This window comes from Nomascus leucogenys, chromosome 15 (genome assembly GCF_006542625.1).
Source record: "Nomascus leucogenys isolate Asia chromosome 15, Asia_NLE_v1, whole genome shotgun sequence".
NCBI classification, from domain to species: Eukaryota; Metazoa; Chordata; class Mammalia; order Primates; family Hylobatidae; genus Nomascus; species Nomascus leucogenys.
Genome location: NC_044395.1, coordinates 68,397,378 through 68,414,076, shown reverse-complemented (window position 1 = coordinate 68,414,076; position 16,699 = coordinate 68,397,378). Strand labels below are relative to the sequence as shown.

The 16,699-nt window shown below is 46.0% G+C and overlaps 1 protein-coding gene across 4 annotated transcripts in view; it reads right to left on the bottom strand.

Annotated features, from left to right (window-relative positions):
- Nucleotides 1-16,699, bottom strand: part of PPFIBP2 (PPFIA binding protein 2) — a 144,230-nt gene that overhangs the window by 104,668 nt on the left and 22,863 nt on the right. For 3 of the 4 annotated variants that reach the window (XM_030828952.1, XM_030828958.1, XM_030828959.1), the window contains exon 2: nt 3,903-4,001. The exons of the other annotated variant lie outside the window; for it this stretch is intronic. In XM_030828952.1, coding sequence (XP_030684812.1) covers nt 3,903-3,966 — 64 coding nt within the window. In that variant the 5' untranslated portion in view covers nt 3,967-4,001. The remainder of the gene's footprint in view (nt 1-3,902; nt 4,002-16,699) is intronic. 4 annotated transcript variants of the gene reach the window in all.

The following is a 16,699-nucleotide window of genomic DNA, read 5'->3' as shown; positions in this document are numbered from 1 at the left end:
ACAAACTACTAGTCTTCCAACAAAAAAAAAAAATAGTAATTTGTTATTCCAAAAGAATCAGTAAAACAAACCTGAAAGTAGAGAAAATAAATGAAGTTCTGTATGCAGCCAGATAGAAGATGTATACAGAAACCTATGTGTATACCTCCTAACCAATGAAAAGGAGATCCTAGTCACAAAAGCAAATAAAAAAATACATCTAACATATATTAAGTGCTTATTAACTAAAATGCCTAAAACCACCAATTAAGGCACTGGAGATACAGTGGCAGAGCCTCTGTCCTTAAGAAACTTGCATGCTGGTGCAGGAGGCAGACAATAAACAAAGAGGCAAATATGAATGTAATAGGTCAGGTAAGTGCTATAAACAAGTATAAACAAGATAGAAGAACAGAGTTATGTGGGAATGCATGATAGACACAGTCAGGGAAGCCCTTCCGATATGGTAACATTTCAGCATAAGCCTAGATCTGGAGGAGGGCATTCCAGGAGAGGGGGGAGCAAGTGCATGGTTAAAGTGAGATACGCCCTGGGAACGTAAAAGGGATGCATAAAGGGCCGTGAAAGCCAAGTCATGCTAAGACCTTGCTGTCCATGGTAAGGGCTTTAAACTTTATCCTGAGATGGGAAGCCATTGAGGAGTTTTGGAGAGAGGAGTGATATGACTTAATTTACATTTTCAGGTTTACTCTGCAGCTCTGTGGAAACGAGTCTATAAGGGAGCAAGAACAGATGCAGAGAGCAATCAGAAGACTACGTATCAATTTTGCAGACCCTGGGCAAATCCAGCAATGGATGCACAAGCCTTATGCAATGAAAACCACAAAACTCAGATGGGAGAAATAAGAGCTTTAATAAACGAGAATGCTACCCTGTCCCCAGAAAAGATTCAACATGATAAAGATTATTTTTAGTCCCTCATTAATCTATCAAGAGCTAACATTTTATAGTGCTTACTATGTGCCAGGCACTGTTCTAAGCACCTTACATGTGTTAAAACAGGCAACTCTCTAAGATGGGTATTATTACTATTCTCATTTCAAATATGAGGAAACTGAGGCACAGACCATTCAAGTAACCTGTTGTAGAGCTAGGATTTCAAACAAGTAGTCTGGCTACAGGTATTCCTCCCTACCAATCTGCAAAGAACCAATTTGCAAAGAATGCCTTCTCTCTATAAAACTCTCACACCTGTTACAGACAGAGAAGCCCAGGAGCCCTTCTAGATGGAACCTTCCAAGACGGAGGACTAAGGAAATGGAAGGATAGAGCAGTTTGTACTGGAAGATCAGAAGATTAGGTCTCCTGGGTTTCACACAACCCACACTTAGGGCCCCTCTCTCCACACACATCCCAGATTCTCAACTGCAGATCTTGGGTCAAGGCAAGGCCTTAAGGATCCAGCCACATAATGTCTCTCAGAGACAAAATGAATTTTGCCAGAGGCTCTGTCATTTCAGGAATGCATGTATGGAGAAATCAGGAGGCAGAAAGAGGTACTGACCCCACACAAGGCTACTTTTCTTTAGAAGTCTGATTCATCTCTCAAAAATTCAACATTGTGAAAGTGTCAGTTCTTCCCAACATGATCTAAGTTAAATGAAATTGCAATCAAAATCCCAAAAAGTTACTTTGTGATCAAAAAACTGACTCTAAATTTTATATGAAGAGGTAAAAGGTAGCCCAACACAACACTGAAGAACAAAATTGGAGGACTGACAGTACCCAACTTCAAGACTTAGTATAAAGCTACAGTAATAAACACAGTGTGGTATTGGTGAAAGAAAAAATAAATCCATGAAACAGAATAGAGTTCAGAAATAGACCTGAATATATATCACAAAAATATAATCAAATGACCTTTGACAAAGCAGCAAAGACAATACGTAGAGAAAAGATAGTATTTTCATCCCTCCCTGACAACCATCAAAGAGGTCTGCCAGGGGCTTGCTCAGTCTCCCCTTTGCTCTTTGGCTGAAGGCTCTGAAGTGCTGACTGCCTCAGGCATTCTCAGGGAATGATCCTGTGGCTCTTATCCCAATGCACGTGAGACCCCGAGGAGCTCGCAGGTCAGTATCTCTAAAAGGATTGCTAGGAAATCCATTTTCTTGACTCTTTCTCCTCAATAAGGCATCAGAGACCCTAACCTAGAACAGGATATCTGTATTGGCCAGTGTTCTCTAAAGGGACAGAACTAATAGGAGATATATATATATCTCTATATTGATATACCTATATAGATATACTGATATATCTATGTAGATCTACATAGAAAATACTATCTTTTCTCTACGTATTGTCTTTGCTGCTTTGTCAAAGGTCATTTGATCTATGTAGATCTACATAGATATATCGATATATCTATGTAGATATATCGATATATCTATATATCTATATATCTATATATATATATAAAGGGGAGTTTATTAAGTAGTACTAACTCACAAGACCACAAGGTCCCACAATAGGCCGTCTGCAAACTGAGGAGCAGGGAAGCCAGTCTGAGTCCTAAAGCTGAAGAACTTGAAGTCTGATGTTCGGGGGCAGGAAGCATCCAGCACAGGAGAAAGATGTAGGCTGGGAGGCTAAGCTAGTCTAGACTTTTCATGTTTTTCTGCCTGTTTTATATTAGTTGGCAGCTTATTAGATGGTGCCTACCCAGATTAAGGGTGGGTCTGCCTTCCCCAGTCCACTGACTCAAATGTTAATCTCCTTTGGCAACACTCTCACAGACACACCCAGGATCAATACTTTGCTGCATCCTTCAATCCAGTCAAGTTGATGCTCAGTATTAAACATCATGACATCCCAGTCTATGGAGCCTCTGAAAAGCAGGACATTAGTCATGGCTTCTCAAAGGCCCTCTATCCACTGAGAAATTGAGAAGCAGACAGATTGATAGCTAGAATACATCACGGTACCAACAATCACCTGAAGAAGCTGCAAGACACAGGCATACTCTCCCACTTCAGACTCAAACACCAAGAGCCCTCTGTAAGTCAGATGAAACCCTCCAATGGGAAGGAAAAGCAAATGCCTGAGAAGGGGCAGTGTCAGGTACTCTGTGTACTTCCTGGGGTCTAGCCACACTTGGCCCAATACCTTCCTCCATGCTCTTTTCCAGCCACAGCTCAAACAATGAAGAGCAAAGTCCCAAAGAAGCACATCCAATCTACCAATGAGGCCACTGAAGTGTATCAGGTAAAGTCAGAAGACTTGGGACCTTCTGGAAAGATTTCCAACAAAAGGTTTGGCCTAATCAATATAGGCTTCTGGTTGCTCCCATGAAGAAAGGAATCAGCTGGAACAGCTAATTGATAGTCCTTTCAAATTAACCACAGCTTTGCTAGATCTTTTCTAAGAAAAAGTCCCCTACTGGCTAATGCAAATATTAAAACCAAACAGTTGAGATGGATAAAAAACAATATGGCATAAAGAACATTCGAATCATTAATTGAATCAATACAAAACTGCCTCCCATCTCTGAAACACACTGGAGACCATCTGAGGACGCTGACACCTGCATTAGGTGGCAAAGTCTGCTAGATTTCAAGTTTCAGATCAGCTGTAATAAGCCATGAAAAGCCCTGAAAATTTTACATTAGAATCAGTCTCACTGAACCCAAACTGCCTCACAGCCAGAATCCAAAATGAGACGGTAGATGGTAGGTACATCCACACTGTCTCAGCAGAGACCAGAACGATCACACCTGACATCAGAGAGTTGTATAAGTTCGTATCAAAGAAAAAAAGAGAGATGACATATACAATAACACTACTGAAAAATAAATATAACAAAAGGGGCTTTTCTCTACACCAAAAAAAAAAAAAAAAAAAAGGAGAGAAGCAATTTCTGGAATGTGGAGGATGAGACCTTGGTTGCTGGGGTTCCCTGGGTGTACCTGCAATGATCCCGTCCATTTGCTCCAGGGCAGCTTCCAGCGCATGACTAGCATCAGAAGCCATGACTCCTTTTGCTGCCTAGTCTCCTCCTCTTCTTACTGAAAATTCAAATACAGAAAAAGGAAAAATTACAGAGAGTTCCATGTTACGCACACAAGATCGCAAAAACCTTTCATTCCATCATCACACAACGTGTTTTCATAAGAATCATAGTAGCCAACATGTAGTCTCTGCATCTCCATGGCCTTTTCCCTCCTGGCATGAGTGGTTTTTCCATGAATCTTTAGCACACAATCCCATTCACTTCTGTAATGAAAAACCACCAGGGCTCTCCAGAGTCACCAGTGGCAGCAATACGGCAATTGTTAACACCTCACCAGGTGTAATAATTGGAGTCCCAGGTTCCAGAAGCTCCAACCCCACTGTGAAAGGCTCCACTAAGTGGCGTAGGAGAGCAGTGCACCTAACAGGGACACTGTCAGGGCGTACAAGGCAATGCAGGACAAGGGCAGGGCCTGGGACAATCCCTGCAGGCATTTAACTGTCTTACATCTGCATTTGCCCTAGGCCTGCAGTGCTTTCATTGGGTGGGTGTAAGCCAGGCTGAGGGGGCTCAAATGCCACTTCCACTCCTCCAATTGGGAAAGGGTGCACTGCCTAGGAAGTCTACAGGCCACAAGGATGTAGAGACAGCACCCAGGAGCAACAAAACTGACCATCTTAGATCCACTCTACCCAACATCATTGGAGGTTCAGAATCCCATCTTTTCAGGGCAGATGAACACCTCCGAGCATACACAGTCCAGCCACTCCTTTAATGCTGTATCCCCTAGCTATAGCAAAGGGGAACTGCCCAATGCCTCTCCCCTGTCCCTCGGGCAATTGCTTCCATCTATGGACAGCTCTACCTCAAGGAAGGTCTTTAGTTTAAACTCTCTTCCTGCCGCTTCCTCTTATTTTTCTTGTTCCCCACCCTCTCCCTGGGTAGCAGGGAGGGATTTACAATAGCACTTGTAATCCCAAGAGAATTAGCTCACATCTGTAAACTGGAGGAGTTGCTGTTTGCTCATTCAGCAAATCTACACATGTGCAGAATGGCCATACATGCTGTGGAGGACAGAGGCACGGAAGCCGTGCTCTGAGCTGCACACTGAAGTATGGTGCAGCAGAGGAAACAGGTGGTTCTGAGGCTCTCTGCCGGTTTTTCCTGTGAAGTGGGACATTTAGAGTGAAGACAGGAAAGTGGGCACCACCCAGGAGTGGCTTCGGAGATGGTGTGGATAAGGATCTCAAGACCAAGGAACCACACTGGACTGCACCAGGAAGTAATAGTTAAATCCACAGGCTCCAAAGTCAGATAGCTTGAGCTCAGACCCAGCTCTGCTATGTACTGTGTGATCTCTGAGCCTCAGTTTCCTCATCTGTAAAATGGGGATAACAGCATCTAACTCATAGATGTCATGATTAAAATTATGTAGAAAGCACTAAGCACATTCCTTTGCACGAAGTGTTCAATATGTTAGCTTTTTTTTTTTCTTAAGTGAGGATATAACATCAGGACATATTTTTGCCAGCTCAGAGGAAACTTTAAACAAAAATAGGTAGGTGCAGGGAGGGAGAACCAGATAAACTCAGGAGGCTGGTTCGTTTGGAGGCGGCAGGCATGGGGAAGGAAGATAAGCAACTATGCTTGTGGAGGGGGAGAGAGCAGGGATTTACAGGTGCTAAGGCCAAGGAAGGTTCAGAAGCAGGCATTCAGCCTTGGGGGTCAAGAACCACTGCACAGTTAGCTTAGAGGGAATGAGAATGGGAGCTCGCAGGGTGTTGGGGAACTTCAGTGGCACCTCAGGGCCCTGGCAGGAGCCAGAAAAGGCTGCAACAAGGAACAGAGCTGCTCCGAGGTGAGACGAGCGGCCAGGCTGCTACAGAGCGAACACGGTGTGGAAATCCTGGGGCCTGAATGGAGGCCAGCTTCGGTCAGGATAAAAGAAGAGGTAGCAGGGAAAAGGGGGGAAGCAGAAGGAGGGAAACAATCTGCAGCCTCTCACCTGTTCAGCATAAGGGATATTAAAAGTTTGAAATAATCCCTCCAAATCCTTCCCACTGCTCTTTCTCTAAGGGGAAAATTCCAAACTCCTCACTGTGGCCTATGAAGTAGGTCTCAGGATCAGAACCAGGCCGTGCTCACATCTCTCCCCCCATGGCTCATGCTTCAGCAGCACTGGTCTCCTGTCTGCTCCCAAGCCCTCCAAGACCTTCCCTTGTCTGCAATACGCCTGCCATCCCCCTATCCTGAGCTCACTTCCTAGTTGTCTGCACAGCTGATTTATTCTCATCCTTCAGGTCTCAGATCCAAAGTATCAGAGAGGGCTTCCCCACACCACCCCCGGCACCACGTAAAGCAGCCCCTTCAAAGCACAACAAATCCACAGTATCTTGTTCTATGTATTTGTTTCCTTGCTAACTGGCCACCTTCTCACAGAGGCAGAGGGACCCTGTCTGCCTTGTTTACTCCTAGGTTCCCACTGTCTAGCAGATAGATACTTATGAATAAATCGATAGATCCATGCAGCCAGCATTGTGCTAGGCCCTAGAAGGATACTGATAAATCAGACCTAGTATCTGCCCCCATGAACCACACAGTCTAGTGGAGGAGACGGAAGTATGAACAAATAATTATGACACAGTGCAAGGTGTGTTGATAGAGGCAGGTGTGCAACTTCCCTGGGTCTTGAAGGATGATAGAAGCTTTCTCAGAAGGTGAGGAGGAGAATGTTGTTCCAGGCAGAGAGTGTGGTGCACATGAAAGCCAGGGAAGCAAGTAAGGGCAGGATGTAGTTGGCAAAGGCCAAAATGGTTGATGAGATTACGCAGGAGCACCCAGCTGCTCAAGATGAGTCAAAGCCTTCCATGGAATTCACATATGCAGTACAAGGGCAATGCATGAGAGGAGCCTGGGAATCACACCCACCGCATCAGAGGCCTGGATGCCAATGCCTAACAAATCAAGTGGCCTCAGATGTAAACATGACAGAGTGTCAAACCCAGAGGACCCAGGCTATGTGCCCCCACAACAGAAGGGCCATAAAACAAGACCTATGGGCCCTCTGCCCAGCGATGAGTTTGTACTTGGCAAACAGCAAGCTGGGTGGACCCATGGGAGCTGGCCTGAAGTGAAACATGATTCAAGGTGTATCCTATTCACAATGCATGACTAGCATCAGAAGCCATGACTCCTTTTGCCAGCCTATTTTCCTCTTCCTGAAAATTCAAATACAAAACAAGGAAACATTACAGAGGGCTCCACATATGCATACAAGACCACAAAACCACTTAAATCCATTATCATACAATGTACTTTCATAAGAATCCCAGGAGCTGATGTGTAGTTTCTGACAACACAGAAGCAGCCAAATGGAAGAGATGCACAGGGCAAGGGACTAAGGAGTGGGGAGGGATGCATGGAGCTTCCATAGCCTCTCCAGGGCTGCTACCCAGCAGCACTTCCATGGGTTCACCAACCTGGAAGTTCTCCAAATCCCTTCCTTCATTTAGGGTTTCTTATAGAAGTTCCATTCCATAGATATGATTAATCCAATCATGGGTCACTCAGTCCTTGGTGATTGAACTCAAGCTTCAGCCCCACTCTCCTCCCCGAGGTAGGAGTCGGGAGGATTGGGAGTGGGGCTGAAAGTTCTAACCCTCTAATCACAAGGTTGGTTTCTCTGGTAACCAGCCCATCCTGCAGGAGTCGCCTCATTAGCATAAAGTTGAGTAAGGTTCAAAGGGGCTTATTATGAATAACAAAAGTTGCCCCTTTTCTGTGCTAGCAAAACTGGAAGGAGACCAAATATATACTTCTTTTATTATAGTAGCCCCCCCTTACCCTTGGGGGATACGTTCCAAGAGCCCCAGTGAATGCCTGAAACAGTGGATGGTACCAAGCCCTATATATAGAATACAATGTTTCCTGTATCAACAGACCTCTCATGAAGTTTAATTTATACATTAGGCATGGCACAGTAAGAGATTAACAATAATTAGTAATAACATAGAACAATTATAATACACTGTAAAAACATTATGTGAATGTGATTTTTTGTTTTGTTTTTGTTTTTGTTTGAGACAGGGTCTCACTCTGTCACCCAGGCTAGAGTACAGTAGCATGATCTCGGCTCACTGCAACCTGCACCTTCCAGGCTCAAGCCATTCTTGTGCCTCACCCTCCTAAGCAGCTGGGATTATGGGTGTGTACCACCACGTCCAGCTAATTTTTGTATTTTGGATAGAAGACCCAAATACACCATGTTGGCCTGGCTGGTCTTGAACTCCTGGCCTCAAGTGATCCACCCACCTCGGCCTCCCAAAGTGCTGGGATTACAGGCGTGAGCCACCATGCCTGGCCCTGTCTCTTTCAAAATACCTTACTGGACGGTACCTTGGGTAACCGAATCCCAGGAAAGCAAAACCATGGGTAAGCGGGGGCTACTGTATATCATAGTATCACAGGTCTCAGAGGTAAACATGCCGTCTGATGACATGCAGTGCGTTCAGTGTCTTCCACATCCGTTCCTCCCACAGGGACACAGTATCTCCTAGGGAGCCAGGGCTCCTCAGGGATATGGGGCTTAAGTGCACCAAGCTCAGAAGCAACACACCAGGGAGAAGACAGAGAGAGCCAGAATCCAAGCCAAAATCCCAAGCGACATGTGAAAAATCAGGGTGACATCTAAGCAGATGGTGGGAAGTAGACTTTTTTTTTTTTTTTTAGACAGAGTCTCACTCTGTCGCCCAGGCTGGAGTGCAGTGGTGCAATCTCAGCTCACTGTAACCTCCGCCTCCCGGGTTCACGCCATTCTCCTCACTCAGCCTCCCGAGTAGCTGGGACTACAGATGCCCGCCACCATGCCCGGCTAATTTTCTGTATTTCTAGTAGAGATGGGGTTTCACCATGTTAGCCAGGATGGTCTCGATCTCCTGACCTCGTGATCCACCCACCTTGGCCTTCCAAAGTGCTGGGAATACAGGCATGAACCGGGATGTAGAATTTAAATCATGCTCCCCAGCAATGAGAGGAGAGCTACAGCAGCTACCCAAGGGCCTTACACAGCATGGACAACAGAGGAATCAACAATGTGCCATGGGGACTGTACGAGGGGCACCCAACCGCCCAGGAAAGAAGTGGACACAGAGAAGGATATTGCTTTTATCACACACAATACAGTGACAGTTGTTACATGGGACCAAAGCACTTTTCATTCTCTCTGGACACTTAACAGACCTGGCATTTGACCCTAATGAGCAGGCTGGCTTCTGAAACTGAGACACTGTCTCAACCCTGGCCATAAAGATAAGGCAGGGTATGTTGTTTAAGAAAAAATGCAGTCCATCCACAATTCATCCTTCCTTCACTCACAGGCCTATGTGTGTGCTGTCATCTTCTTATCTGGGACAGCATCTGAGGCTGGGGGTCCTGCTCATTACAGGACTTAACCCTTCTCTTCGCTACCAGTGAGGGAGAAAACGATCCCACACCCCCTTAGCTGTAAATGCAGCCAGTGAGGAAAAGCCATGTTTTAGAATGGCAAGGTATGATGACATGCCACAGCCACATGAACTGCACCACACAAAGGCCAGTGTGGCACCTGGAAGTTGATTAGGGAGCAAGATCTGTATGTGTTCTAAAATTTAGAAAGTGAGTCACAATTGAACCTCATCATCTGGTATGTTCTGAGGCAAACAGTGATTTATATACTGTGTTAACTCCTTTCATGTTTGGCAAAAGAAGATTCGAAGTAGGCAGCAACCACTGATTAAGGTAAGTCTGAAGCAACTATACCTTTGTTTACTCCACCCACACTGAATTCCATTTCTAAATTTCTTTTCTCTCAATAAAAATGGTTAGGGTTATAATTGATGTTTGGAGCAGGCTCACACAGCCCTGGATGCTGAAATGAACTAGGAACAGATCTGGAAGTCACTGCTATTCCCTGTTTCTCCAGGATATTCTGAGCCTTGGATACAGTTGAGCCAGAGCTGAGACCTGACTCCTCAGCAGCTGCCACTAGACAGGGGCCAGTGTCTGCCTCGAAGTCAAGGCCTGGGGAAGGAGGCCTCAGCCAAGAACCCCACCACAACCACAGAACCTAACTCCATTCCTACCTCTCCCTTCCCCAAGTGGCAAACAGATGATAAAGAAGTGTCACCATATTACAAGAAATTGGAGTCTTTTCCCCATAATTTACAGGCCTTCCATAAGCCATAGCTGCTCTTAAATGGTTATTTTAAGAAATACCTTTTGCTATCCCTAAGCTTAAGAGAAAGCCTCTTTAAAGGATCTAAGAAACCTCTTTGGTAGAGTGAAGCAAGAAGCCATTTGGAGCATCCAAAAATAAAAGGACAAAGACAGATATGAAGGAATTATGATGGCAGCGCTAAATTCTCAATCACATCCCATATTAACCAATAACTACTTTCTTTCTAAAGGACAAAGGAAAGAGTATAGCTTTTATATACAGACAGACTTGAGTTGAAACATGGGCTGTGCTGCATAATGGCTGTATTTTAACCTCTTTTAGCCTCAATTGTCTCATCTGTAAAATCAGTATAAAATCAATTTCATTGTTTTGGGCAAATGTAAACAAGACAGAACTCAGGTAAACATTGCAGGTTGAACCTAAACATTTAACTGCTCATTTAACAAGAGAGAGATTTATTTTGAAAGACAAACTCAAAAGGACACAATGTCATAGCCATAAGGGAGATGCTAGGGTACAGTTCTGCAGCAAGCCTGCAAGGTCAGCCAGTCCAAAAGCTCTGGGAGAGACTTCCTCAGTAATATGAAATTGACAGAACACCTGGTGCATCTGAACATCTTAACAGACTTATATAATTGGTGAAGACTTTGTTTAATTCAATAAGAACAGATAATGACAACTGGGGGGGAAATAATAAAGCAGCAGAACAAGCATTTTTCTAGAGATACAGATAAAAATACAGGACTAAAAAAATGAAGCAGCTGCATCTGAGGAAGAACAATGGGGTGGAGAGGTGCCTGTTTTAACAAATTACATACAATTATTTGAGTCTTTAAATTGTGTGGATATATAGTGGTGACTAAAATTAAAAGAAATAAAAAAGATTAAAAGAAATAATACATGTGGCATGGCAGGCACAGTGCCAAGATTAAATTAATGCGGCATCTGTCTCCTCTTTAGTTACCATATATTGGGCAGATAACTGTTAGCTACTTGCTAAGGGTTTATCCAACATTATCTCACTTAATCCCCACATCAGTTAGGAATTATTCTCCCCCTGTTACAGATGAGAAAACAGATTAGGCAATTTGCCTGAGAATGCACGCCATTTTTCCTCCTGTTCTTCCACTTTCCTGAGACAGAAACCCATTTGGAGGGTTGAGGATAGAGTTGACATGATCTGACTTAACCTTTTAAAAGGATTACTCTGGCTGCTTCTTGGAAAATAGACTGCAGGGGACGCAGCAGTGAACACAGGAAACCTGGCAAGAGATGAAGTGAATCAGGCCATAATGAGTTAGATGTTCTAATTCCTGATATACCTTGAGGACAAAGCCTGTAAGATTTACTGATAAACTGGACATGGGCATGAGAGAGTAGAGTCAAGCGTGCCTACACAGTTTTTGCCCTGAGTACCTAGACAATGCGGAGGCCTGCAGGAGCAACAATGTGGGGTGTCCAGGGGTGAAATCAGGAGATTGGTTTTCGAAACGTTCAGCTTAAGATGCCTATAGACACCTAGGAAGTTACGCTGAGCAGCCATTTGGAAATAGGAGTCTGATGTTTACAGAGAAGTCTGGGATGGAGATGTCAATTTGGGAGGCATCTTCATAAAGATGTATTTAAGCAATTGCATCAAGTGACTTAAGAAGTGGTATAAAAACACAGGAAGCCCCAGGACTCCCTGAAACACTCCACCATGCAGCCACTGGGGAGAAGAGGAATGGACAAAGGAGACAGGAGGAGCAGCCAGAAGTGAGAGTGGCACCCAGAAGCCAACCGAAGGGTTTCTGGATAGAGGGCGCAGTCAGGTGCACCAAACGCTGCTGAATAAGACCAGAGCACTTCTCTCCAAACTCACGCTAGTGGTGATCTCATCTGCTCACACAGCCTCACCTGTCCCTGTATTACCTCACCCTAGATGACTACAATAGCCTCCTAACCGGTTACCCTCCTCCGAGCAGCCCTCCCCATTCACTCTGCACTGAAGATTCACCTATCTCAGTGGTCCTCAAACTCTGCTGTTAATCAGAACCACCCTGAGAACTAATCAAGCAAGAGGCCAGCCTCCTGTAAGTAGAGAGCCTGACCTTTATGGTTGATCTAGCCATTCAGGTGATTCTGATTCTGACCAAAGTTGAGGAACTGATGGAATGCAAACACAGCCCTGCACCAGGCGCCCTTTTGCTTAGACAGCCTCAGGGGCTGGCCACCAGCCACACAGTAGAAATCATGGTCTATCATCATATGGACTCAACCTATTTGGTCACAGCTTTAACTTTTACCATACATACCTTTTGGCAGACCTCTGCCCCATCCTCACCAGATGCCTTATCACTAGTGGACTGATCCTAATTGTTAGTTAACTGGCTGTCTGCACTGCTTTCCAGCTTTTATGCCCATGCCTACAGCTGTCCCTGCTAAATTCCCATCAAGCCAGCTCTTCCAGGTAATTGTACTTAATTCTGACTACCTAAATGGGATCTCCCTGATCATCTTTTTCATCCTGAAGGAAAGGGATGAGAGCAGCTGTGCACAGCCAACTCCCTGACAACTGTGCCATGTGTCTGGGTCCCTGTGGGGTCCCCCATTCTGTAAGCACTGGATAAATGTTTACAGACTTATTGATAAAATAACCAATTCATTGTCCATGGGAAGCTAAAGCCTGGGAGATAGTGGGGACTGGAGTGAAGTTGCAGCAGGTTCCCCCACAACAGCCCCAAACTCTTCCCCTCCTGAACACCCACCTCCCTCTCTATATTCTCACAATGGGTGGGACCCAAATGCTTCCCATCCCACCTTGGTGATGCCCCCATGGTCACCAAGATAAAAACCTGGGAGTCAGCCTTGGACCTTCCTTTTTGTTACCCACATCCAATTGGGCACCAGATCTGGTAAAATCTCCTCCCTCACTCTCTTTCAGATCTGTCCCCTCATCTTCACCTGCCCTGCCATCATCTCCTATCAGAATGGCTGCACTGGCTTCCTAACCAGTTTCTCTGCCTCCAGCCTCACCGCCCCCCACACCGCTGCCAGGAGGGTGGGTCTATTTCGCAAATCTTACCAAGGCTTCCCAGTGTTCACAACGCTTCACCAGCTTACTATCACCCAGGCAACAAAGGGGGTGCTTGGGGACCCGGAGAGGAAGTTAAGGACCCACAGAGCAGTTAGGAGAGTGGGCTCTGTAGTCAGACCTGCATGTAGATCCAAGTTCTTTCCTTCATGAGCTGTGCCCCTGACAAGCTCCTTAACATTATCGAACCTCATTTTACCTATTTATAAAATTCAGGTGAAAAGAGACACATTGTGGCTCCTGCCCTGAGCAACAGCCAAACTATTGTCTCTAGCTTGCTTCTGCTTTTGAGGCTTCTTCAGTGTTTTAGCTGAAGTCCTTCGTTCTACCTGCTCAACTCCCACTCCTGTTTTGAGGCCAAATTCAATCATCATTATCTCCAGGGATCCTCTCCCATCCCCCAGATGGAAGTGACTGCTTCTGACTGGGTCCCCCTCGCCACTCCCAGGACAGACTTCTCCAGGGCACTTTTGTCTAAGTGGTAAGGCCCTCACAGGCAGGGCCATGTCTCTGACCCCAGAGCTCAGCTCCCATTCTAAAAGGGAGAAAGTGAAAGGAAATAAAGAAGTTACTGATCTATACTGGCAAGGCTCTCAGCATAGCAGTTCAAGCTGTCACCACCTTCTGCCCAGGGCCACAAGCTGTACTTGTCCTCCACAAGTCCTATAACATCCAGAGGTCACCACCCCCACAGGATCAGATCTGACAGTGGAGAGCAGAAGCGGCACACCTGGCCTGCGAAGATAGCTCCTCAGAGCAATAGCAGAGCCCACAGACACTGGCTTTATATCACAATGAGGGACAAGGCCATGGTGCTAAATTTCCCTCAGGACAGAGGAGCCCAACACAGCGAGACATCCTGTCAGGACAAAGAGGAGCCATAGCAGGACAGAGGGGCCAGGCTGCTGAGAACGTTGCTATCAGAGTTGCTGAATGTCTTTAGTGAATATCGGAGTCTAATAAAAGTGAAGAGGCAAAGCTTTGTTTTCTTTTGTCAATGAATAGAAGCTTAAGTAGCCTAAAAGAAGCTGAAGAGGAGAAAATAGAAGAATGCCACTGAAGGTGAACAAGCATGCTTAACTGGTCCCCATCTAATCGTAGTATCAGTAACTCCTAAGAGCAAACATTTGTTTAAAGCTTTACAGCGACAAAAAGATTTGGCACATACAAGGTTCCTTGTTTCAACCTAAACATCCTAGATCAGGCTGTTCTGGTTAGTCAGTTAAGCTCGGGCCAGTGGGGGCTGAGATCTGTCAGAACTGCAGAAAGGGCCCTGAATCTAGACACAGGCTGGCAGTGCTGGGTGGTGGCAGGGGATGAATGCAATATTTCTTGCTTAGCGTCTTTTTCCCGCTATACCAGGTTAGTGAGTTGTATGCACTGGGCATTCCCAGCCACTCCCTGTCAGGCGAGTTCCAGGATATCCTTAAGAACATTTGTGCTGGAGCCTAGTTCTGCTGAACCCACTGGAAGGATTCCTTTTGCTCTCTGGTCCTTCCACTGAAGACACAGCCCAAGTCCTGTCACATGTCCCTGCTCCACCACCAGCCTCCTTTGGCAGAGCCAAGCCCAGATGCTTCCACTTAAGCATTCCCAAAAAGCTCAAGCCCTTCTCACCAAACCACAGCCCTTTAAGCAAGGCTCCATGACCCCAAACAGCATTTCCAGCAACATATCATAACAGCAGGGCATTCAGTCACAAAGCTGAACACTGTCCTCTAAAGAAGGCAAAGAACTGCACCAGGCACTGAGACCTCACCTCCGAGTGCCCCGAGGTCAGACTCCCTCTGAGCCTAGCTGTCCCACAGTCTCAGCAGCGACATCCTCCTCCTACTGGAAACGGCAAGCTTTTTAAGAGAAACACCACCCCAAAGACATGAGCATGAGACACCACGAGCCCAGCCCACAAGGAGGAGCGCAGGGTCTGGCCAGGAAACGGGTGTGAGTCTGAGGTTCTGAAGGCTCACACCCAAAAGCGCATCTGACCTTCTGGGCTTCAGGAACACTAAGAAGCTGATGTCAAGTTTCCTTCACCGTGTTTGCTTGATGTTGTTGAATGCTTGCTTCACCCTTCTCTGACTCTTCTCACCTATTTCTACTCTCGATATTCTGCCTTTGTTCCCCTCTCTCTCCAAGCTGATCCTTTTCCCAACTCAGGCACTGATTAGGGTAAACAAGCCACAACAATCTTGGTGACCAAGGCCATGCCTTAATGCCAGGTCTGTCAAAGAATGGTTTGGGGAGATGCCAAAGGTCAAACAGTGCAGGTACTCCAACAAGGAGAGGGATTGGGGAGGGGGGAGGGCAGGGAAGTGAGGCAGGGATCTGTGCCTTTGGGAAGAATTGAGATGGGGAGCCAGACAGCATCCAGGGAGCAGAGCATCAGCAAACCCCATCAGTTTGCCCTTCAATACTGTAAGACAAGTATATCAGTGCCCTCATGGGGATGGGGCCCACCGTAGCCACTTAGAGAACTTTCAGAGAGAAGGCTCTTTCCCTTCCTTCTGAACCGCTCAGAAAGAGTGGGTCTAAGAAGTAAACATAAATGAGAGTCTACTCTTCAAAGGCTGAGATGTGAAGAGCCAGGACTAGGCAACAGATAACTCGCACGTTCTAAGATTTGGCTGCCTGCCCTGGCCACACAGCCATTCACAATAGATCAAGATGATGGTGAATTATTTCGTGCCAGTGCAATATCCACCTGTGTGTAAAAACTGCCTGCTCTGGAAGTTCACAGGTTTCCTGTCTCCTTTGAGAAGCTGCTGCCCCTGTGGGGGGAAAACAAAGTGTTCTCATTTTTGTTTTCTCATTTAATCTTCAAGGGGGTCCTGTGAGGGATATAGTACAATTATCAGCCGTTTTACAAAGATGTAGCTCAGTGGCCAGAGAGCAGGGGAAGAGTGACAGTGAATGAAGCTGCCCCAGCTTGAGAAGGGTCTCTCACCTGTCACCCCTAGAACATGGCCTGTAGCCATTAGGCAATGACAGCCACTGAGGGAGCCACCTAGAAGCCACCCACTCTTCCCAGCAATAACGTAGGAGGAGGAGGCGGAGACCTGAAGGAAAGATCCTTTTCAAGGAGCTCAAGGATCTCTCTGGATTCCCCTCCCCAAGTATAACCATGCTTTGCCAGCCTGTCCCCTCTACCCACCCACTTCAGGTTCCCACCTATCCCCTCCCTCCCCACACTTCCTTGACTCCATTTCCTCTTTCACCATAGCCCTATTCTGGACAACGTGGAGGCTCTCTCCCTGGCTGTGTTCATCAGAGTGTAGAGTCCTCACCTCTCTCCAGCTTGAACCTGCTCCTCAGCTCATTCTACCTCTCTGGTCACAACTTACCCTCACTCTCCCTCTGCCTGGGGAACCAGGTTCACATGTCTCTTCTTCCTTCTGCTCCCAGGATGCTAAACAATACATACGGCTCCATCAGACATTCATGTGCCCGAGATCTCTAATCTCATGTT